Here is a 25,083-nt window from a genome sequence, read left to right on the forward strand (position 1 = left end):
GACCTGATCGTCTCCATCTTGAACGATGGGACTGACAAAAAAGTAAATTTATGCTTACCTGATAAATTAATTTCTTCTACGATACGACGAGTCCACGGATTTCATCCTTACTTGTGGGATATTAACCTCCTGCTAACAGGAAGTGGCAAAGAGCACCACAGCAAAGCTGTATATATAGCTCCTCCCTTCCCTCCACCCCCAGTCATTCGACTGAAGGTTTAGGAAGAGAAAGGAAAAGCTAAAGGTGCAGAGGTGACTGAAGTTATAAAAAATAAAATATAATCTAAATCTGTCTGAAAAATGACAGGGAAGGCCGTGGACTCGTCGTATCAAAGAAGAAATTAATTTATCAGGTAAGCATAAATTTACTTTTCTTCTACAAGATACGATGAGTCCACGGATTTCATCCTTACTTGTGGGATACAATACCAAAGCTACAGGACACAGATGAAACGGGAGGGACAAGACAGAGACCTAAACGGAAGGCACCACTGCTTGAAGAACTTTTCTCCCAATAACAGCCTCAGAAGAAGCAAAAGTATCAAATTTGTAACATTTGGAAAAAGTATGAAGAGACGACCAAGTCGCAGCCTTGCAAATCTGTTCAACAGCCCTAGTAGAATGAGCCGTAATTCTTTCAGGAGGCTGCTGTCCAGCAGTCTCATATGCCAGGCGGATGATACTTCTCAGCCAAAAAGAAAGAGAGGTAGCCGTAGCTTTCTGACCCCTATGCTTTCCAGAATAAACAATGAATAATGAAGATGATTGACGGAAATCCTTAGTCGCCTGCAAGTAAAACTTCAAGGCACGGACCACGTCCAGGTTATGTAACAGACGTTCCTTCTTAGAAGAAGGATTAGGACACAAGGAAGGAACAACAATTTCCTGATTAATATTCTTATTAGAAACAATGTTAGGAAGGAATCCAGGTTTGGTACGCAAAACCACCTTATCAGAATGAAATATAAGATAAGGCGAATCACATTGTAATGCTGAAAGCTCAGAAACTCTACGAGCAGAAGAAATAGCAACCAAAAACAAAACTTTCCAAGATAACAGCTTAAAATCTATGGAATGCATGGGTTCAAACGGAACCCCTTGAAGAACTCTAAGAACTAAATTCAAACTCCAGGGAGGAGTAATTGGTCTAAATACAGGCTTAATTCTGGTTAGAGCCTGACAAAAAGACTGAACATCTGGAACATCTGCCAAACGTTTGTGAAGCAAAATTGACAAAGCAGAAATCTGTCCCTTTAAGGAACTCGCTGATAACCCTTTCTCCAATCCTTCTTGGAGAAAGGACAGAATCCTGGGAATCCTAACTTTACTCCATGAGTAGCCCTTGGATTCACACCAAAAAATATATTTACGCCATATCTTATGATAGATCTTTATAGTGACAGGCTTACATGCCTGTATCAAAGTATCAATGACCGAATCTGAGAATCCCCGCCTAGATAAAATCAAGTGTTCAATCTCCAAGCAGTCAGCTGCATAGAATTTAGATTTGGATGTTGGAAAGGTCCTTGAATGAGAAGGTCCTGTCTCAAAGGAAGTTTCCACGGTGGCAGAGAGGACATGTCCACTAGATCCGCATACCAAGTCCTGCGTGGCCACGCAGGCGCGATCAGGATTACCGAAGCTCTCTCCTGTTTGATCCGAGCAATCACGCGTGGAAAGAGAGGAAACGGTGGAAACACATAAGCTAGGCTGAACGACCAAGGCACTGCCAAGGCATCTATCAGTTCGGCCTGAGGATCCCTCGACCTGGATCAGTATCTCGGAAGCTTGGCATTCTGTCGAGATGCCATCAGATCCAATTCCAGTCTGCCCCATTGGAGAATCAGTAAAGCAAACACCTCCGGGTGGAGTTCCCACTCCCCTGGATGAAAAGTCTATCGACTTAGAAAATCAGCTTCCCAGTTCTCTACTCCTGGGATGTAGATTGCCGACAGATAACAAGAGAGAGGCCTCCGCCAAACGAATTATCTTGGATACTTCTATTATCGCTAAGGAACTCCTAGTTCCCCCCTGATGATTGATATAAGCCAAAGTCGTGATAATTTCTAAAGGAACGAAAATTATTTTGTTTACCCCTCATCTTAACAGACTTATCTTGAGGTAGGGCGTGACCTTTACCTCCAGTAATGTCAGAAATGATTTCCTTCAACTCAGGCCCGAATAGGGTCTTACCCTTGAAAGGAATAGCTAAGAGCTTAGATTTTGATGACACATCAGCAGACCATGATTTTAACCATAACGCTCTATGCGCTAAAATGGCAAATCCTGCATTTTTCGCCGCCAATTTAGCAATTTGAAAGGCGGCATCTGTAATAAAAGAATTAGCTAGATTGAGAGCCTTAATTCTATCCAAAATGTCATCTAAAAGGGGTCTCAACCTTCAGAGACTCTTCTAGAGCATCAAACCAAAAAGCTGCTGCAGTAGAAACTGGAACAATGCAAGCTGTTGGTTGTAAAAGAAAACCCTGATGAATAAATAATTTCTTTAGAAGACCCTCTAACTTCTTATCCATAGGGTCTTTAAAAGCACAACTGTCTTCAATAGGTATAGTTGTACGCTTAGCCAAGGTAGAAATAGCTCCCTCCACCTTAGGGACCGACTGCCAAGAGTCCCGAATGGTGTCTGATATGGGATACATTTTCTTGAAATTAGGAGGAGGAGAGAACAGTATACCTGGTCTGTCCCATTCCTTTTTTATAATTTCCGAAATTCTTTTAGGAACCGGAAAAACATCAGTGTAAGTAGGTACCTCTAGATATTTGTCCATTTTACACAATTTCTCTGGTGGTATCACAATAGGGTCACAATCATCCAGAGTCGCTAAAACCTCCCGAAGAAATAGGCAGAGGTGTTCAAGCTTAAATTTAAAGGACATGACGTCCGAATCTGTCTGGGGTAACATACTTCCTGGGTCTGAAAATTCTCCCTCAGACAACAATTCCCTGACCCCCAACTCAGAGCCCTGTGAGGGTACATCGGAAATAGCCAACAAAGCATCAGAGGATTCAGTATTCACATTAATACCTGAACTACTGTGTTTACCCTATAACACTGGCAACTTAGATAATACCTCTGTAAGGGTAGTTGACATAACTGCAGCCATATCCTGCAGCGTAAAAGAATTAGACGCACTTGAGGTACTTGGCGTCGCTTGTGTGGGCGTTAAAGGTTGTGACACTTGGAGAGAATTAGATGGCATATCGTGATTCTCTTCAGACTGAGAATCATCCGTAGGCACACTTTCTTTACCTAAAATATGCTTTTTACATTGTAAGGCCCTTTCAGTACAAGAGGTACACAAAGTAAGAGGGGGTACCACAATGGCTTCTAAACACATAGAACAATTAGTTTCCTCAATGTCAGACATGTTGAACAGACTAGTAATAACCACAATAGTCGTAGATCACTTCATTTATTGATTCAAACAACTTTTAGAAAAATGTGTACTGCGCCTTTAAGAAATAAAAAGCGCACAATTTTTTCTCAACCTGCTTAAAACGGTAAAAAAACTCTACACAATTAAAAATAATGATTCAATTGGCCCAAAAATTATTGCACCCTATAGGTAAAGGGTGAATTTAACCTCTAAGAGACATTTTAACCAAAAAATATATCTTAACTGAAAAAATGACCCCTGCATCTCGCCACAGCTCTGCTGTGGCGCCTACCTGCCCCCAGGGTACTGCAAAATTACTCGACAACGTTCCAGTGAACAGAACACAAGTTTAGGCCCCACCGGAGCAAATGCCTGCTGCCTTCTCAGTCAGAGTAAACTTCGCGTCTGAGCGCGCGAAATAGGCCCCGCCCATCATGGACGTCGTCCTAACAGTCTGTTTAACCGCATGGGAAGCGGTTTGAAAATAAGCCATGTGGTCCCCTTAAACTCTTAATAAAAACTGCAGCCCTACTGACTTTTGAATAAAATAAAAAATGTCAAGCTGCCTCTCCCAGTGTCCAGCCCAATACAGTGTCAAGCAAAATGTATAAACACAGGATTTTCAGTAAAGGTCCACTTCTTACCCCTTCCCTTGAAGGGAAAAAATGTCAGCCAGTTCTGATATACAAAGTCTCCTCAGAAATAAAAGACTGAACATACCTCAATGCTGCATGTAGCATGAAACCGTTCTCCACACTGAAGATTTCTCTTGCACTACCTTCAGAAGCTCTGTGGGAACCAACATGGATCTTAGTTACATCTGCTAAGATCATCAACCTCAGGGCAGAAATCTTCTTCCATATCTCCCTGAGGAAAATAGTACTCACCGGTACCAAAAAAAAAACTTCTTGAATTAAGAATCTAAAAAACACCTCACTTTACCTCTTCCTATTACTAACACAGGCAAAGAGAATGACTGGGGGTGGAGGGAAGGGAGGAGCTATATATACAGCTCTGCTGTGGTGCTCTTTGCCACTTCCTGTTAGCAGGAGGTTAATATCCCACAAGTAAGGATTAAATCCGTGGACTCATCGTATCTTGTAGAAGAAACTTGTTTATGGCCTTTAGGTCCAGAATTGGACGAAACGTGCCCTCCTTCTTTGGGACTACGAAAAGATTTGAATAATACCCCAGACCTCTTTCTGCCGTAGGAACTGGGACGATTACCCTGAGAGATGAGAGATCCCTCACACATCCCAGGTAGGCGTGTCTCTACGCTGGTTTTGAAGAGATGTTTGAAAGGAGGAACCTGCCTCTGGGCGGATACGATTTGAAACCTATCCTGTATCCCTGGGCGACAACCTCCAGGACCCAAGGGTCTGTAACGTCTCCCCTCCAGGCCCCCGCAAAAAGATAGTCTGCCCCCAACCTGGTCCTAAGATGGGTTGGGGGCCGCCCCTTCATGCCGACTTTGACTCGGCGGGCTTTGTTCTGCTTGGACTTATTCCAAGAGTTTGCTGGCTTCCAAGATCACTTAGATTGCTCAGATGTTGCGGAAGGCTGCTGGCGCTGAGACTTGTCTGCACAAAAGGGACGAAAAGTAGATCCCTTAGGTTTGGCTTTCTTATCCTGAGGTAAGAAAGCACCCTTGCCACCCGTGACTGTAGATATAATAGAATCCAGGCCCGGGCAAAACAAAACCTTCCCCTTGAATGGTAGGGAAAGTAAGCGAGACTACGATTTTAGCCACAGAGCCCTGCAAGCTAAAACAGAGAACCCTGACGTCTTAGCATTCAGGAGAATAATCTGCATGGTAGCATCACAAATTAACGAATGCGCTACCCTTAAGGCTTTGATTCAATTCAAAATCTCCTCGAGGAGGGTCTCCACCTTGACCATTCATGATAGTGCGTCCCACCAATAGGTAGCCGCACTAACCACCACAGCGACAGCCGCCACCGGTTGGAAAACCAAACGCGTCAGTTGGAACATATTCCGCAACATGGACTCTATCTTTTTATCCATGGGTTCCTTAAAAGAGAAGCTATCCTCAAGTGGAATGGTCGTTCTCTTAGCGACCGTGGAGATAGCACCATCCACCTTAGGGACTGTTCCCCACAGTTCAAGCTGTGCGTCCAGAACGGGGAAAAGCTTCTTAAAAGAAGACGAGGGAGAAAAGGGCGAACCTAGTTTCTCCCATTCATTTTTAATAATGTTCGCCATTTTGATAGGAACCGGGAAGGCCTGGGGCACTACCCTGTCCTCGTAAACCCTATCCAGTTAAGGGATCGAAGGTTCCTCCGGTATTTTCGGTTCCGGAACCTCCAGCGTAGCAAGCACTTCCTTCAGCAGGAAACGCATATGCTCCATCTTAAATTTGAAATCTGGTTTCTCCGTGGACGGCTCAGTTGTACTAAATACTTTATTCTTTTTAGAAGTAGTAATATTGTCATAACATGTGGAATAGAGCTGTAACGGCGGTTCCACCGGAACCTCCTCACAGTATACACAGTTAGTAGGTTTAGATAAGGAAGGAGTATCCTCCAACATATCAGAGTCCTCCATAGCTTGCGCCTTTATTACGGACTTGATTATAGATTAAATGGCACCTTTATGTCCCAATGGCCGGGGCACTCACCACCTCCTATGACCCGGACTACAAGAAAAAGCTTTTGTCTCCTCCAAACACAGGTCGAGAAAGAGCAAGTTACTGAGGCCACACCCGGTCACATGGAGTGCCATGCAGGACGGCCCCTGCACTGAGCGAGAGACGTGCCAAAAAGCCTGCATAAATCTCTAACTGTTCCACACTGACAGAGCCTCATCTCAGAAAAAGAAATGGTATTTGAAATACAACACTAAGTGCAAAAGCTCTCTCTCGATGCTGAACTCAAAAAAGTTATCAGTCCTCTGATGCTGATAACTAAAAAACAAAAATGCAAAAAATTGAGTGCGCTAATGAAAGCCGAGAGAGATATGTGTTCCAACTATTGTGTCATAATAAAGAATTGGTATGTTGGTGTAAATACAGAAGATGTGGTAAATAGTACAACATGAGAGTATATATAATTGCGTGGAAATAATGTGAATAAATATGTGAGAAAAAATGTGAATAACAAACTCTAAAACAAAACCCTTGTGGTTATAAAAGACAATTTAATTCCTATGAAAATTTATTTAAAGGATAGACAATAGAAAAAAAAAAAGATGCCGGCATCTAGCAAAAACATACAATATAATGAGACTGTAATACAGATATAAATCGTATGTTAAAATAGCAAGAGATGATCTCATCTCACACAAGTGCAGAAAAAAACACAATAAACATTATTATGTATATTAAAATTCCCCCTGTTCCATAACCCCCTTCCAAGGGTATTACCCTAGATTCTATACAGATAAAAGGAGTCACACTGTGACCCTGTCTTCTTGCGTTATCACATATATATATATATATATATATATATATATATATATATATATATATATATATATATATATATATATATATATAATGAAACAATCTTACCAGAATCAACGCCGTGGAACAGGAACACAGCCCTTCAAGTGTGACAAGTTAGTAGCGTTGCTCCTGACATGGACTTGAGAGAATAAAAGCAGGCAGCGAAACTCGTCAATGCTGATTGCTTAAGGAGCTGTTAATATGAGTCAGGATGGTTTCGCAGAAGAACCGCCCCCCCCTGCATCTCCGGACTCTAACTTTCACCCATGCTCTTACTGAGAGGCTGACAGGACTACTTAAAACTCCAGTCCCATTGCAAAGAGTACTACCCTCCATAAGAAACTACTCTGAATCTTCTGACACTTCTCTGCCAACCTCCTGTGACGAAAGGCAAAGAATGACTGGGGGATGAGGGAAGTGGGGGAGGTATTTAAGCCTTTGGCTGGGGTGTCTTTGCCTCCTCCTGGTGGCCAGGTTCTTATTTGCCACAAGTGATGAATGAAGCAGTGGACTCTCCATCCCTTTAGATGGAAAGGTAACATTACTTAAAAATAAAAAAAAACTAAGATTAAATTAATCTAAGATTACAAAAAATAAAAAAATTCTAACATTACATAAAATAATAAACCAAATTATCAAAAATTAAACCTAATCCCTATGAAAATAAAAAAGCCCCCAAAAATAAAAAAAACCCTAATCTAATACTAAACTGTCAATAGCCCTTAAAAGGGCCTATTGTAGGGCATTGCCCTAAGTTAAACAGCTCTTTTACCTTAAAAAATACTAATTCCCCCCTCTAACAGTAAAAACCCCCATCCACCAAACCCTCCAAAATCCTAAACTACCCATTGCCCCTAAAGGGGCATTTGTATGGGCATTGCCCTTAAAATGCCATTCAGCTTTTTTACTGCCCTTAAAAGGGCATTCAGCTCTTTTTCAAAGGTCCATTAAATGTACTCATAGTTCCTGAAGTCCGGCAGTGAAGTCTTCTTCCAAGCGGCGATATCTTCTATCTTCTTCCTGGAAAAAGCCTGCGCGAAGCGTGGAACTGAAGACCGGAGATCGCGTAGCCATGGAGCGTGGAGATCCTCTTTGTACGATCACCGCCGCACACTGAGGATTGAATTCAAGGTATGCGTTTAAATATGGGGTACCTTGCATTCCTATTGGCCGATTTGAGGCTTCAAATTCAAAATCAACCAATAGGATGAGAGCTAATGAAATCCTACTGGCTGACCTACTGAGCATGTGCAAGAATTCACAGAATATACGTATATGCATTTGTGATAGGCTGATGGCTGCCACATGATACAGGAGGAGTGTAAATAGACATAACTGAAATTTGTCCGAACAAAATCTACTACTCATTTAAATTCAGACTAAGAGCTCGATTTATCAAGCGATGGCGGACAGGGGTGTACATATTTCACTGACGGAGTACGCCGCCCACGCACAGCCATTCACGCGTGGGCAGGAGCTGTCAATCTCCCTGGTCAGACGAGACCGGGGAGATTGAAATTCTCCACCTAAGAGGTGGAGAAGAGATTAGGGAAGCAGCGGTCTGATGGCCGCTGCTTGGTAAATACTGACTGCAGGTTCCTATGTGAGAAGGCAGACGAAGCCTTTGATAAATTGACCCCTAAGTGCTATTGCATTGTCTTGTATTCATCCATTTGTAGATTATGCAAATCTACTGTATTTACTGGTCCTTTATAATTTGTGTCATACAAGCTGCCACTGACTCTCTAAAAAGGTGTAGCGTTTAAATATTGGTGCACAGGACACTCAAAGCATGTGCATATGCACAAACAGTAATAACTTTACCTAGAAGCATTTTTGCTAATGGACGTATATTGCAAAAATTCTTCTATTTAAATGCAACCAAGCATATTTCAGTTCTGACCTTTCTATCCCTTTAAAGGGACAGTAAAGTAAAAAATAAACTTTCATGATTCAAACAGAGCATGCAATTTTAAACAGCTTTTTAATTTCTATTTCTATCAAATTTGCTTTTTTGGTATGCTTTGTTGAAGACTAAATCTAGGTAGGCTAATAGGAGCATGTATGTATCTATAGCAGCAGTGTTTGTAACTATGTATGCTATAACAGTGCTATAAACAATGTTGCAAAGGTGCCAGATGGTTACAGATACATGCACGCTCCTGAGCTCACATAGGATTACTCTTTAATAAAGGATACCAAAATAACTATGCACAATTGTTAATAGAAGTATATTGAAAAGTTTATCAAAATGTCATGCTCTATCAAATCAATTTAAAGGGACAGTCTACTCCAGAATTTTTATTGTTTAAAATGATAGATCATACCTTTATTACCCAATCCTCAGAAACTAGCATATGAGCGTACCTAATAAGCTATCAACTAAGAATACCAAGAGAACAAGGCAAATTTGATGATAAAAGTGAATTGTAAAGTTGTTTAAAATTGCATGCTCTATCTGAATTACGAAATTGTAATTTTGACTAGACTGCCCCGTTAAATTTAATTTGGACTTTTAAATTTAAGCTTTAGTCATTAATTATAGTACTATTTAACTTCTAATTTAGCCATATCCAAAACCTCCATAAAAAGGACAGGAAATAACTAGAAGTACAACATTTTTCTGTAGTGTTCCAAAAGATTTACATAGAGTCTGAACTATATTAGAACAGATTAACACCTTGTTTGCTGCAATCGGAAGAGCCTATCTGGACTTGAATCTGAAGAAGACAGTGCTTGCCACTGGTGTGTTAATCTAAATGGTTTGTCTTCAGCATAAAAGATAAGATAAACTGTAAATTTGGGAGATATGTGTGGAAAGTTTTGGCTTGTGAAGCCTGCCGTGTGCTCTTTTGAATTTTCAGGACTGGAAAATCCACAATTTTCAGACATAAATTACAGGGAAAGGGGACAAAATAAATACTAAGACTATACTGCAAAGTTGTTTTAGTATGTCTAATTATATTTAGCTATATTTAAAAAATTAAATGCTCTAATCCGTTAGAGTGTGTAATTTTACAACTACCAACTTTTCTGTATTTTAAATCCCTGCAAGGTTTTAAACACACAGTAAAAGTGCTGCTTGGGACCCACAGTGCACTGCTGGTCCTGAGTGGAACCTGTCGCTGATCAATCTGAGTTGTGCGAATAGTACTGCCGGTTGGAATAGTGGCGGGTTCTGCTCAGGACCAACAGTGCACCATGGGTCCCGAACGGCACTTTTACTGTGTACACACAGTAGAGCAAAGTCAATAATTGTAAAATGACATGCTCTAACACAGTGTTTCCAAAACCCAGTCCTCAGGACCCTTACTCAGGCCAGATATTCATTATATCTTAACTAGCGCACAGGTTAAATATTCAGCTGTTATTTCACCTGTGCTCTAGTTAAGATATAGTGGTTGATTCATCAAAGGCTTTGCAAGCCTTTCGACCCACTACTACTGCAGGTTGTCACAAGAAAACCTGCACGCCGTATTTAACAAGCAGTGGTCATCAGACCGCTGCTTCCTGAATCTTTCGCCACCTCTAAAGTGGCGAAATTCATTCTCCGTGGTTTAGTCCGACCGGGGAGATTGACAGCTCCTGCCCGCTAGTGTGCAAGGCTTAATTCCACCAGGAGAATTCAGCCCGCCAGAGGCAAGCTGCGGCGGACATGGGGGGGGAATGTGCGCCCCTGTCCGCCTCAGCTTGATAAATCGCCCCCATAATGAATATCTGGCCTGAGTAAGGGTCCTGAGGACTGGGTTTGGGAAACCCTGTCTAACAGATTATTACATGTAATTATATCCTGTTATTATATTACAATCTAAAATAGTTAACTGTCACTTTAAAGGCAGTATCCATCAAATATTTACTAAAGCGTGACGAAGATATGTGTTTCAATTGTACAGCTAAAATAACAGAATTTCTACATAGTCTTAAAAACTTGGCCTTAGGAATTGATTTAATTAAAAGCTGTAGATAGCAGGAATTTGCTTTCAGAAAATGAATACTCACTGTAGGCTTATTTTACATAGCTGTTATTTAATTACTATCAATTAGATTAAAACAAGGGCTAGAAATTTCCGCTAGCCAAAGTCTAATAAAATATTGTAGATGGCCAAGAAATATTAGTGTTCTTTTTCTATATTAAACAATCAGTGGAGTGGTAACTTTTTTTTTTTCTTGACTAGTAAACTATAGATATATTTCTCAGACATGCGTATAATCATAAAAAATGGACACATCAATAAAAAAGAAATTCACACTTGAGGTGTATTATAAACACAGCTTCATTAATAAATAAGTGTGTAAAATGTACTCCTGATACAGAGCATTCTAGTTTGTTTCCACATAAATAATTAAACGTTCTTAGCACAGAAGTAAACATTTAGCTACTCTGATGTCTAGCAAGGATGGCACGTTTAACCTAACTAACATTTTTGATATGAACAAGTTAAATCATACTTTTAGCTATGCAGTCATATAATTTGCTACCATTCTTGAATGACACAATTCTAGAAAACTGACAATGTAAATGTACTCGGCAATTAGAATGTGGCATATTTTGGTTAATGCTTGATAAAAAATATTCCAGAAAATATACTTACTCAGACTACTTAGTTGTCGAATTATATTTGCCAAGGAAATATTTGTTACGCATTCCAGTTCATTCTTGATGCCCCTTGGGAGAACAGTGTGGCACAAGTGCCTTGGATCGATATTTCGCTTTACAAGAGGCATCCTTGGTCAAAGAAGGACAGCACCCCTGTAAAGAAATACAAATATTTATTGACTTCATTCTACACCGTCATCATGGATCAACATTAGCATATACGGGTTGAAGAGTAAACTAAAACAAATGTCAACAACTGTAAAAATGCTATAATTTATCAAAATGAATATTAAAAGGGGCATAAAACAAGTTGGGATAGAGACAAAATATAATAACATGTACTTTAATTACTTTACCTGCAAATTTATACTGGAGTTCCTCGCAATTAACCCTTTCTTTTTAGTTTCTGAATTGTAAAGCTCTAACTCCCCCCACACATTTCCTTCTACGGCTGTATCTATATCTATTGTTGTTTTGGTAGAATGCAAAAATGCATAGGGATTATCTGCTGGAGCATGCCTAGAAGCTGTGAGCTCAGTCTAGACACTGATATGGGTGGGTGGAGCCGACTGCTCCAGACAGCATGGCTTTGTAATTAATTTTGCTTATTTTTTAAAATTATTTTAAAATACTTGCAAGCAACTTTCAAGCAATTTTTTTATGCAAACTATCTTTACTTAAAGGGACCTTAAACACTTGTCATCAAGTAAGCATATTTTTGAACTCATAATGCAGAATTTATATAATTAAGCCAAACCGCATTGTTTTTTTTTATATACATTTTATAAATTAAAGCCTTGCTTTTATTATACTATTTTAAAACTCAGTGTTTCTATATACCGTTTTGCACTTTGAGGAAAGTGATGTGCACTAAACCGGATGTCTTTGCTTATTGCTGTGAGCGTGCAGGCATGCAGACATCACGCTCCAGCATTAGCAAAGACAAACGGTCAGCGTTACACAGCGGTTGCAGCTGTCCTGACACTTCCTTGCCTGTTCAAGATATCTGGCTAAAAGTATGCGCTCCTCAAACCCAGCTGTCATTGAAATCTCTATGAAGCTTCCTCACGCAGCTCTCATCAATCGCGTGAGCGAGCTTCATAGATACAGTGGGCACAGTTATTCTAATACTCAACGAGTTACATGATGCACGCTCCAGTTACCAGTAATCAGAGAGCAACGCACGTTACAATATGGCGGCGCACACCATGTTATAGAGGCGGTGGCTTAGATGTTCTTTTTAATTAAGCATACTTTAGTATCTGAAAGTAAGATTTTGGTGACATCATAAAAAACATAATAGTCAACAAGTGTTAATCTTAAAAAAATATATATTTACTAAAAATGGAAGGTGTTTAAGGTCCCTTTAAAGGGACATGAAACCCAAAATTTTTCTTTCATGATTCAGATAGAGAATACAATTTTAAACAACTTTCCAATTTACTTCCTTTTTCTTGTTATTCTTTGCTGAAAAGGTTTATCTAGGCAAGATCAGGAGCAGCAGAGAACCTAGTTTCTAGCTGTTGATTGGTGGCTGTATATATATATCGATTGTGATTGGCTCACCCATGTGTTCAGTTAGAAACCATTAGTGCATTTCTGCTCCAACAAATGATACCAAAAGAATAAAACAAATTACATAATTGGAGTAAATTAGAAAGTTGTTTAAAATTGTATTCTCTATCTGAATCATGAAAGAAAATTTTTGGGTTTCATGTCCCTTTAATTAGCCCTTTTAGGATATGCACAGATCTCAACCTGTTTTATGGCACTTTAACTACATCATTGCATGCAACAGTATTATTGCATAATTGTACATAATAAGACAATGCAATAGCACTCTTTTACTGAGAAATTCCAAACTTTCCTTCAACTTGCCAGCCCCCTTTATCATCTGACAGCCATCAGCCAATCACAGACTATATATATATATATATATATATATATATATATATCTGACAGCCATCAGCCAATCACAGACTATATATATATAATAAATAAATATAATAAATATATATATATATATATATATATATATATATATATGCGAAAAAGGGGGAGGAGAACAGCACCCCTGAGATAGAACAAAAGCTAGAATAACTTCCATGCCTGTTCATTTATATTGCAACTCAGGGTGCTCGTTCTTTTAGCACACTATGCCCCTTCACAGAGAAAAAATATCCTGTAGCATATCAGTCTGATCCTGCCCAATGACAGTCCAGCGCCGAAATACCAGGCAATTCTTCTCTGAACAAAGGAAGCAACAACCCCAGATGATCGTTTCGGCCTTCTGTGGGCCTCGTCAGTGAGGTGCAGTTGTATCTCTCTAAGGGCATGAGTGCACGGGGTCCACGTCTGGATTACCCATTACTCTTAGGGAGACCTAAGGGTAATTTACATATGCGAAAAAGGGGGAGGAGAACAGCACCCCTGAGATAGAACAAAAGCTAGAATAACTTTCATGCCTGTTCATTTATATTGCAACTCAGGGTGCTCGTTCTTAAATTTTTGGGTTTCATGTCCCTTTAATTAACCCTTTTAGGATATGCACAGATCTCAACCTGTTTTATGGCACTTTAACTACATCATTGCTGGTCTACCTCATCACCGTAATAAAAGGAAAATTAAATACAGTATTATTGCATAATTGTACATAATAAGACAATGCAATAGCACTGTCTTTTACTGAGAAATTCCAAACTTTCCTTCAACTTGCCAGCCCCCTTTATCATCTGACAGCCATCAGCCAATCACAGACTAAATATATATAATATATATATATATCTGACAGCCATCAGCCAATCACAGAATATATATATATATATATATATATATATATATATATATATTATATTATATATTTTTATATCTATCGGGTACTTGTAAAGCGCAAACTAATCACCCGTGAGGGTCTCAAGGCGCTAATACACACCCACTGAACTGCTGCATATGTTCAGTAGGTAATAGTGCCTTAGAAAGTGTGCATATAAAAAAGTTAAAAAAAGTGCACATTTTTAAAATGAAAGTAAATTGGGAAGTCTCTAAACATTGCATGCTATGGCCTCCCCAGTGCGGATCAGGTCCGACAGACCTCGCTGAATACGGCGAGCAATACGCTCGCCGTATTCAGCATTGCACCAGCAGCTCACAAGAGCTGCTGGTGCAACGCCGCCCCTGCAGACTCTAGGCCAATAGGCCGCCAGCAGAGGGTGTCAATCAACCCGATCGTACTTGATCGGGTTGATTTCCGGCGATGTCTGTCCGCCTGCTCAGAGCAGGCGGACAGGTTATCGAGCAGCGGTCTTTGTGACCGCTGCTTCATAACTGTTGTTTCTGGCGAGCCTGCAGGTTCGCCAGAAACACGGGGCATCAAGCTCCATTCGGAGCTTGATAAATATGCCCCTATATCTGAATCCTGAAAGTTAAATTTTGCACTTAAACTGCACAAAGTCACTATAAAGAAAATAAGGTTAAAACAATATTTTCTTTCTTTTTCTGTAAAATAAATCTGAAAATTGTACTTGTTCCACAATTTTTTCCCAAGACGACTTGGGTTAATACTTTTAGCTAATTTATCAGTGAGGTTTTGATTACCCCCCTCATGCCTCACATTTTCTGCATGTATTTGCTTTTTTAAGGTGGATTATCAGTTTTGCATCAACAATCATGATAGGAAAAGTATTATTTGCAATAGCAGTGGTTATACAAGGTAGCTTAGGTGTTAATAGTATTGTGTATGTGTAAATATATATTTTTAATTTAGCTATTTAATAAAGATTAACATGTCTATTTATTTAAATACTTAAATATCTTATAATATATAATATGTTAAATATCTATAGATAATGTTTTTACTTATTAAAGGGACAGTCTAGTCCAAAATAAACTTTCATGATTCAGATAGGGCATGTAATTTTAAACAATTTTCCAAATTACTTTTATCACCAATTTTGCTTTGTTCTCTTGGTATTCTTAGTTGAAAGCTTAACCTAGGAGATTCAAATGCCAATTTCTTAGACCTTGAAGGCCACCTCTTTTCAGAATGCATTTTAACAGTTTTTCACCACTAGAGGGTGTTAGTTCATGTGTTTCATATAGATAACACTGTGCTCAAGCCCGTGAAGTTATCTGGGAGCAGGCACTGATTTTCTAAACTGCAAGTCAGTCAAAAGAACTGAAATAAAGGGGCAGTTTGTAGAGGCTTGTATACAATATAATCACAGAGGTTAAAAGTATATTAATATAACTGTGTTGGTTATGCAAAACTGGGGAATGGGTAATAAAGGGATTATCTATCTTTTAAAACAATAACAATTCTAGTGTAGACTGTCCCTTTAAAGGTATATGAAACCCAAATTTTTTCTTTCATGATTTAGAAAGAGCATGCAATTTTAAACAGCTTTCTAATTTACTTCTATTATCTAATTTGCTTCATTCTCTTGATATACTTTGCTGAAAAGCATATCTAGATACGCTTAGTAGCTGCTGATTGGTGGAATTGAATCATGGAAGAAAATGTTTGGGTTTAGTGTCCCTTTAAAGGGACATTATACACTCATTTTTTCTTTGCATAAATGTTTTGTAGATGATCTATTTATATAGCCCATAAAGATTTTTAAAAAAAAATAAATGTACAGTTTTGCTTATTTTTAAATAACATTGCTCTTATTTTCAGACTCCTAACCAAGCCCCAAAGTTTTATGTGAATACCGTCAGCTACCTTCTCCAGCTTGCTCCTGTTTGTGTAAAGGGTCTTTTCATATGCAAAAGAAGGGGAGGGGGGGAGTGTCTTATTTGCCACTTGCAGTGGGCTTTCCAGCTACCTTTTCAACCAAGCCAAACTGACAGCTTCTAAGTAAGTTTTTAAACAGTTTTATACTGGATTTTTATATCAGTATCTGTGCATCTTATTCTTTATAGTAGTGTCTATTACATGCAGTTATATGAAAATGAGTGTATACTGTCCCTTTAACTAATCTAAATTAGTGCTAAACAAAGTTAAGGGAATAGGCAAGGGCAGGCTACCCTAGTCTCTTATCTTAACTGCAAATGTGCAAAGAGAGTTCATGCTATATCTGCGTATTTGTGATTAGTTAGCAAGGGTTCTTTTGTTTTAGGTGTCAATGTAAAGAAAAAACAGTTAATAATATGCTCATTTGACAAAATAAAAGCTTCATTATTTATTGCAAAATTCTTCTCAGATATGAAGGTGCATTGTTAAGGTGCATTGTTGTGCAGCTTACAGTGTGTGTAATGTCCCTTTAACAACTTTACATTTTACTTCTATTATCAAGTGTGCTTACCTGATAATTTTCTTTTCTTCCATGGGAAAGAGTCCACAGAGAGAGAAAGAGAGACAGTGTGAGAGTGAGAGAGTGAGTGAGTGAGTGAGTGAGTGAGTGAGTGAGTGAGTGAGTGAGTGAGAGAGAGAGAGAGAGAGAGAGAGAGAGAGAGAGAGAGAGAGAGAGAGAGAGAGAGAGCTTACCTGGTAATTTTCTTTTCTTCCATGGGAAAGAGTCCACAGCCGCATTAATTACTTATGGGAAATAAGAACCTGGCCACCAGGAGGAGGCAAAGACACACCAGCCAAAGGCTTAAATAATCCTCCCACTTCCCCTATCCCCCAGACATTCAGCCGAGGAACAAGGAATAGTGGAATAAGGATCAAGGTGAAAAGATGCCAGAAGATGAAACAACACCACCTCCAAAACGGGTGGGGGCTGTGGACTCTAAAGAAAATTATCAGGTAAGCATAATTTATGTTTTTCTTCCTAATGAGAAAGAGTCCACAGCCGCATTCATTACTTATGGGAAATTTATACCCAAGCCAAAGAGGACACAGAATGCCAATACGGGAGGGTAAGAGGCGGACCAATGAAGGTACCTACCAAAAAAACGACTCCGGGGACGCAATGTCACCGACAGTCTAAAGGACCTGGACAGTTATCACAAGTAGATGCAACCGAGACACAAGCCGTGAAGACCCCACTCTCAGGGGCAACAACCCAGTCACAACCCCTGAAAACAACAAGGGGAACCCGACTCAAGGACAGAAAGACCAACACAGGTCTACAAGAAAACAACCAAAATCTGCTCACTAGGCTCCCTGGACATATGTCAGGACAGAGAAAGACAGCAGCAGAAAACAGAAAAATGACCATAGAGACACCATAGAATCCTAAAGACCGGCGGACGCATCAACCGCTACACAGCGTGGACGAGCGGCAACTACCGATCCAGATCGCAAAGGGAAGATCCCTTACCGCAGCCAAGACCTACCCCCAGGCCACAATAGACTGAGGATGCCTCACAAGCTAGCAGCCAGAGAAGATTGAGAAAAAGATACTCATGCCAAAGGTGTGAGAGAAAAAGCACAGCCCCTACCTGAAGGAACACAAAACATCACGCTCCTTCGCAACCTAGATGGTATAGAACAACACACCACTACTATAGGCCGCAGAGCAGCTGAAACTCATCCGAGAACCAATCCTCTCGACAACCGAGGAATCCCTGAGGATCCCCCTTCTCCAGAAGGAGTAAAGAAACTCCTCTAACAGATCCTTAAAGTTTGTTAGCAAACAAGGTACAATAGCTTAAGCAGAGCCAAACTGCAAACCCACCGCTCGCTCGCTAACGTACAACCACCATGTGCTGAGCAAAGGTCCGCAAAATGCAGAAACAAGAAAGGGAAAGGTCAAACAGGCTAGAGTCCAATCCTAGTCCCAATGAGGACAATAGGGCAAAGAACCCCTAAGAAAGGAGGCCCAGAAGCCTGTCCTCACCACAGGTACCCAATCCACCAACAATTCAAAGCTCCCAAAGGAGAACAATGGAACCCATCCTGACCCAACCACTAACACCCAAGGGGATCACAGGGACAAGGAGAGATAGCCAGAACATGGACTGACAGAACCCTAGACTCCCATCCCAAACCTATGATGAGATCCGAGAAGAAGGGGTCAGAATCCACTAGACAGAACCCGAGGCCACATGCCCCAAACCGGACCAACAAGCTGGCAGACTAAATAAATAAAGAGAGAGAAGCGCTCAACCTGGGAACGAACAATAGCATTATAGCTTGTTCTACGGCTAGTTACCACCCAAGAAGCAGACTCTTTTTGCTCAACATGTGCCTTTCACAAAGAAGAACTTTCCTGAAGCATATCAGTCTGATACTGATTTCACAGTACAGTCCAGCCCCGAAATACCAGGCAATCCCTCTCTGAACAAGAGAAACAGCAAAACCCCAGTCGTACGTTTCGTCCTATTGTGGGCCTCGTCAGTGAGGTGCAGCCATATCCCTCTAGGCACACTGAGCAACAGGTCCACGTCTAGATTCACGCATCACATTTAGGGAGACTTCCCCAAGTGTCATAATTTGCATAAATAAAAAGAGCTGGCAGACTAACTCGTTGAGGAAAAGCAAGACCTCAAACAGCAAGCACAGGCGGACACAGGATATATACTGCGATAAAACACACAGCCTGAGTCCAAGAAGACCAGCAGTCGGCACAGGATTCCGAGGGCCAAGCTCACCTTGGTTCCTGACCCCTAAGGGGCGGCCAAAACGACAGAAACACCAGTGGCAACACTGGAGAAAACCAGGGTGAGCTGCAACCCAAGATCCCATCAGAGCATTAAAAGCTCCCTGAAGCGGAGGTAGGAGTAAGTAGCCACCTCAGCATGACCCAACCTATACTAGCCACCCGACAGCACCTAGTCTAAAGAAGAACCACCAAGGGCAGGCCAAAAGGCCAGAACCGCACACAGCAGCAAGGACCTCACCCCTCAGGCCGGGGATGCGAAGAGACACGGTGGAACTCCACTGGCCCAAGTCTCTGGGGCAGACTGACATGGCCAGCCCAAGCGCTCATGACATCCGGACCTGAAGGTCGTGATGTAAGTGTAGTGTATAAAAACCAAAAACAAGTGAACCAGTAGGCCCCACCGGACCAGCCAGGCGCAACATGCGTCACTAACAACAGTGCACACACTAACTCCGGATGAATCCGGTAACGACTTCAGTGGAAAAACAAAATCCAAGCAATCCCAGAATTCTGGTAAAAAGAAAATGTAAAGTAAATAAATCCGACTCGGATAAAATAAACAAGGGCACCCGAAGGCATCCGCCCAGAAGGCACTATGTCTCCACAGGACCTGCCAAACAGAGACCGGAACCCTACGAAAAAAGGTTGGGAAAGCTCATAATAGACCGACCGGAGATAAAAATTAACCCCATCATCTATTCCCGAAGACGAAAAAGGAGAGGAATCCCCAACAAATCAAAATGACGTCGTAGTAGGACACGCAGCTGCACAATCCTATAACGAAACGAACAACATGGGGGAACAATCACCCCCGGGGGGAATATTATAGTGCCGTTCACGGTCTGAACACCCAGGATAGGCAGGCACTCTGCAAAATATGCAGGCACAAGAGGCAAGAGTGGTAGACTTGCAACAACGGGGCCAAACGACAATCCTCGTCCGAGGATGACTCATTATCTGATAAGACAATAGTCCCGGCATCAGAATCCATGGCTAGGACTAATATAAACGCCCAATATTGGAAAACCAAAACAAATGACTGGGGCACTCACCACCTCCTATGAACAGACCTCAGCGGAGCAGCCTCTTTCCTCTGTCGCCACTCAGTCAGGAATGCGGAAAGGGAAGAAACCTCACACAAGCATAAACACGCCCAGTCAGCAGATGCTCCGAGAAATCCAAAAGCGTGCCATCGAAAGGCGGCAAAACTAGGCCCACATAAAAGGATACGCAAGACTACACAACAGGCATAAACCCATAACCCAAAGGTTTTTAGTCCTAGGCCGTACAGTCACAAGCCCAGAAAAAGGCCACTTTGCACCGCATAGAGTAATGCTACATGTCTCAGCCTCAGAGCCCGTACACACATACCCAATGCAGGTTGATCACATAAGAAACATGATAAGAGACCTCTTCCCCGTTCACCAAACCACCCTAAGGAGGAAATATCCCTTGATTCCAAGATCTGTACTGAAGGTGCCTAAGCGAGGCCCATACTATACTGCCATAATAAATTACATTACAGACAATGTAATAAAATGAAATGATCTTACCGGAATCTACGCCATGGAACAGGAACACGGCCCTTCAAGTGTGACGAATAGTGGCAGCGCCTCCGTCATGGACTGGAGAGAAGACAGCAGGTAGCGAAGCGAAGTTCGACAACGCCAAGTGCTGAAAGGAGCTGTTATAACGAGTCGGGATGGTGTCGCAGGGGAAGCTCCCACTGCATCTCCGGACTCACCCAGGCCCTCCACGAGAGGTTAACAGGACTACTTAAAACTCCTGTCCCATATCGAAGGGTAGCACCCTCCATAAGAGACATATTCAAATAAAATAAAAGTATAACAAATGGAAAAAATAAAAATAAAAGAGAGAGAGAAAAAGAAAGAAAGAGAGTGTATGTGTGTGTGTGAGAGAGAGTGTGTGTGAGAAAGAGAGAGAGAGAGAAAGAAAGAAAAAGCGAGAAAGAAAGTGAGAGAGAAAGAGTGTAAGAGAGAGAGAGAGAGAAAGAAAGAAAGAGTATGTGAGAGAGAGAAACAGAGAGAGAGAGAAAGAGAGAGAGAGGGAGAGAGAGAGAGAAAGAAAGAAAGAGAGAGAGAGAGAGAGAGAGAGAGAGAGAGAGAGAGAGAAAGAAAGAAAGAAAGAAAGAAAGAGAGAGAGAGAGAGAGAGAGAGAGAGAGAGAGAGAAAGAAATAAAAAGAGAGAGAGAAAGAAAGAAAGAAAGAGAGAGAGAGAGAGAGAGAGAGAGAAAGAAAGAGAGAGAGAGAGAAAGAGAGAGAGAGAAAGAGAGAACCAGAGAAAGAAAGAAAGAAAGAAAGAAAGAAAGAAAGAAAGAAAGAAAGAAAGAAAGAAAGAAAGAAAGAGAGAGAGAGAAAGAGAGAGAGAGAAAGAGAGAACCAGAGAAAGAAAGAAAGAAAGAAAGAAAGAAAGAAAGAAAGAAAGAAAGAGAGAGAGAGAGAGAGAGAGAGAGAGAGAGAGAGAGAGAGAGGGAGAGAGGGAGAGATGGAGTGTGTGTGTGGGTGTGCGTGTGGGTGTGTGTGTGTGAGTGAGTGAGTGAGTGAGTGAGTGAGAGAGAGAGAGAGAGAGATTGTGATGTGGGTTAATGGCGGATTAGGGGTTAATAAATTTATTAGGTAGATTGTGATGTGGGTGAATTGTGGATTATTAGTTTAATTAGGCTTATTGCATTGTGGGGGGTTGTCGGTTTAGGGGTTAATACTTTTATTATTAGTTCCGATGTGGGTTTGATGGCAGATATCTGACTGTGTCTTTTACTTGCCTGTTCATTAAACTAACCACTTTGGAATAGAGTTTGCAGTTCCTCGTTTTTCTTTCTTCTAAAATAGGGGTTTTACGTGTCAGGTTTATTTTTGGGAGGCGGGTTAGACTTTTACGGGAGATATGACATTTATTTTTTTATTTTCTTAAGGCGACGGCAGTTTCTAAAGTGCCGTAAGTCACTGGCGACTCCAGAAATTTGTATTTACACTCATTTCTGGACATTGCTAGTTATCTGACTTTCTGCACTTTATGAACTGCCGGCAGGGTTTATGTAATACCCCGGTGTGTGAGGTGAAATTACGGGTGGAGTGAGTTTCAGCAGTTGCGCTGAAGCTTGCACCGTATATGTAATCTCACCGTGTGTGTGTGTGAGTGAGAGAAGAGAGAGAAGAGAGAGAGAAGAGAGAGAGAAGAGAGAGATCGAAAAGAAAGCGTGTGAGCGAGAGAGAGAGAGAGAGAGACAGACAGAGAGAGACACACAGAGAGAGAGAGAGAGAGAGAGAGAGAGGAGAGATTACACATGCGTACATGTATGTGGGCGTGTGTGTGTACAGAGCAAGCTCAATTCTATTAACCCGGTTCTAATCTTTTCAAACCTCATTCTTTTATATATAAATTTTATATTTAATGAAATTAAAATTTGTGTTCATATTCAAAACCATAGGAACAACATCAGTGCAGCTACAACACACTGTTCCTAGTCTATAAATGGCTCTTTCATAACATTAATCCACAACGAAATGTGATTAACAGCTGATGTGTTGACAGCAACAAAAAAGTTTGCTTCAAAAATTATCTATTTACTTATCAAAACTTGCCATCCTAGTAATAAATGCCCCTCTCGTGGAAACAAATATTTTATACTACTAATTTTATTTAATAAATGATAAAATGTTTACAATAAAAATGGTAGAGAAACCTATAAAACCAAGGAAGAAAGTATTTCTCTACGTTTCTTCATAACCAGGCACATCCATCACCATCACGCAAGCTTCTACATCTCCCTCCAGTGCCTTATATAGTTGTGCTCGCCTTCTCTAACCAACATCTATATCTCTCCTCACGTGCAATTCTATTCTGCACTTCACTCATTTCTATCTTCTATATATGAATCTATACTCTGTTTTTAGGTCCAGTCCTTACCTTAAAATATATAGCTAATTTAAAGTATGTTCATACAAAAAAAAATATGTTTATTTTTAAAGATAGTTCACTGACCCTGAAGAAAAAAATTAAATTTAGTAATGTGAAAAGGTTGGTCTGCCCCTTTTCTCTCTTCTACATTTTTATGGTGGATAAAAAGAAAAATATCTAGCATTTACAAGACAGATATACTGCTTTTGTAGACTGTGTATGACTTGAAAGTTTGAACTTCTTGCTTTTAAAATACTGTTAGATAGAGAGTAGAGACAGAAGAAAAAACAGAGAAAAATCTTAAGAAAAGATGGGGACAGAAAGGAATCGAGATATAAAGAAAGACAGACATGATAGATAGATAGATAGATAGATAGATACTCTCAATTTGATTTGCCTTCCCTCTTTTATTACAATATTACATATAACCTAATTAAATTAGTCTTTGTAATGGTACCTAAATTACACAAAATTCCCAACTATGCATCAAAACGAGATCAAATTGCACACTGACCGAAGTCCACTCTTTCAAATACTTGGGTATGTTGTTAGACCCCGATCTATCTTTTGGCCTCCACATAGAAAAACTTGCATCTAAACTCTATCCAAAACTAGGTGCCCTGTACAGAAACATATCCAGCCTAAGCCCTACAGTAAAGGAAAAGATTGTACAGCAAATGCTGATGCCAATCATTGATTATGGGGATGTAGTATATGCAACAGCAATGCAAACTCACCTTAATAAAATTAATACATTGTATAACTCGTTCTGCCACTTTGTGCTGCAAAGTAACTACAGGACCCACCATTGTGACATGCTAAAAGAACTAAACTGGCTGTCGCTGGAATCCAGACGCATCCTCCATCTTTCCAGCCTTGTGTTCAAGAGCTTTTCTGGGAAGCTCCCACCCTACCTGAGCAAAATGCTCTCCCCAGCTGTTCCCACCTCCTATAACCTCCGATCCAGTACCAGCACATTATTTCATTTGCTTCAATACAAAAAGAAAGCAGCTCGATCCTCCTTTTCCTACAGAGCACCACAATTTGGAAATAATAATGATCTTACAATGTTATACATGAAAAAAAGATTATAGAATGTGGTCATCTATTAGTGATACAAGTAGAAAAAGAAAGAAGCAAAAAAACTTATAAATACATCTGAGAGGTATCATGGTAACCAGAGGTGCTTTGAAAATGGAGCTGTCACTAGATTAACATTATTATACATAACATCACAATCTCTAAAAAACTAAATTTATGCTTACTTGATAAATTTCTTTCCGAATATGGCGAGTCTACAACGTCCTCAATTACTAGTGGGAATATCACTCCTGGCCAGCAGGAGGAGGCAAAGAGCACCACAGCTAAGCTGTTAAATTTCACTTCCCTTCCCACAAACCCCAGTCATTCGAACGAAGGGAAATGGAAAAAGGAATAATAAAAAGGTGTAGAAATGCCTGACATTTAGTTAAAAATAACTGTCTTAATAAAAAGGGTGGGGTCGTGGACTCACCATATTCGGAAATAAATACATTTATCAGGTAAGCATACATTTTGTTTTCTTTCCTAAGATACGGTGAGCCCATGGCATCCTCAATTACTAGTGGAAACCAATATTCAAGCTAGAGGACACAGATGACAAGGGAGGGAAAATAAGACAGGCAGACCTAAACAGAAGGCAGGAGACAAAAGTATCAAATTTGAAAAAAATATGCAAAGAAGGACAAAATTGCAGACTAGCAAATCTAATCCCCAGAAGCTTCATCTTGAAGGCCCAAGAAGAGGAGACAACCCTTGTGGAATGAGCTGTAATTCTCTCAGGAGGCTGCTGACCAGCCGTTTCATAAACAAAACGAATTATACTTCGTTTAGAAGTAGCAGTAGCTTTCAGACCTTTACGCTTTCCTGAGAAACAACAAACAGGACAGAAGACTGGTGTAAATCCTTAGTCGCCTGTAGGGAGATTTAAGAGCACAACAAAATCTAGGGAATCCTGACCCTACTCCAAGAGTAGCCTTTAAATTCACACCAATAAAGGTATTTACGCCATACCTTATAGAAATATTTCTAGTAACAGGCTTGAGAGCCTGAATCATGGTCTCAATGACTGACTAAAAAAAAAAAACACGCTTAGACAGAACTAAGCGTTCAATCTCCAAG

General features: G+C 40.5%; 1 protein-coding gene across 1 annotated transcript in view; it reads right to left on the reverse strand.

The window, feature by feature from the left end:
• Positions 1–25,083, reverse strand: part of WASF1 (WASP family member 1) — a 277,901-nt gene that overhangs the window by 194,583 nt on the left and 58,235 nt on the right. The window contains exon 2 of the mRNA XM_053710850.1: positions 11,454–11,611. Coding sequence (XP_053566825.1) covers positions 11,454–11,586 — 133 coding nt within the window. The 5' untranslated portion in view covers positions 11,587–11,611. The remainder of the gene's footprint in view (positions 1–11,453; positions 11,612–25,083) is intronic.

This window comes from Bombina bombina, chromosome 4 (genome assembly GCF_027579735.1).
Source record: "Bombina bombina isolate aBomBom1 chromosome 4, aBomBom1.pri, whole genome shotgun sequence".
NCBI classification, from domain to species: Eukaryota; Metazoa; Chordata; class Amphibia; order Anura; family Bombinatoridae; genus Bombina; species Bombina bombina.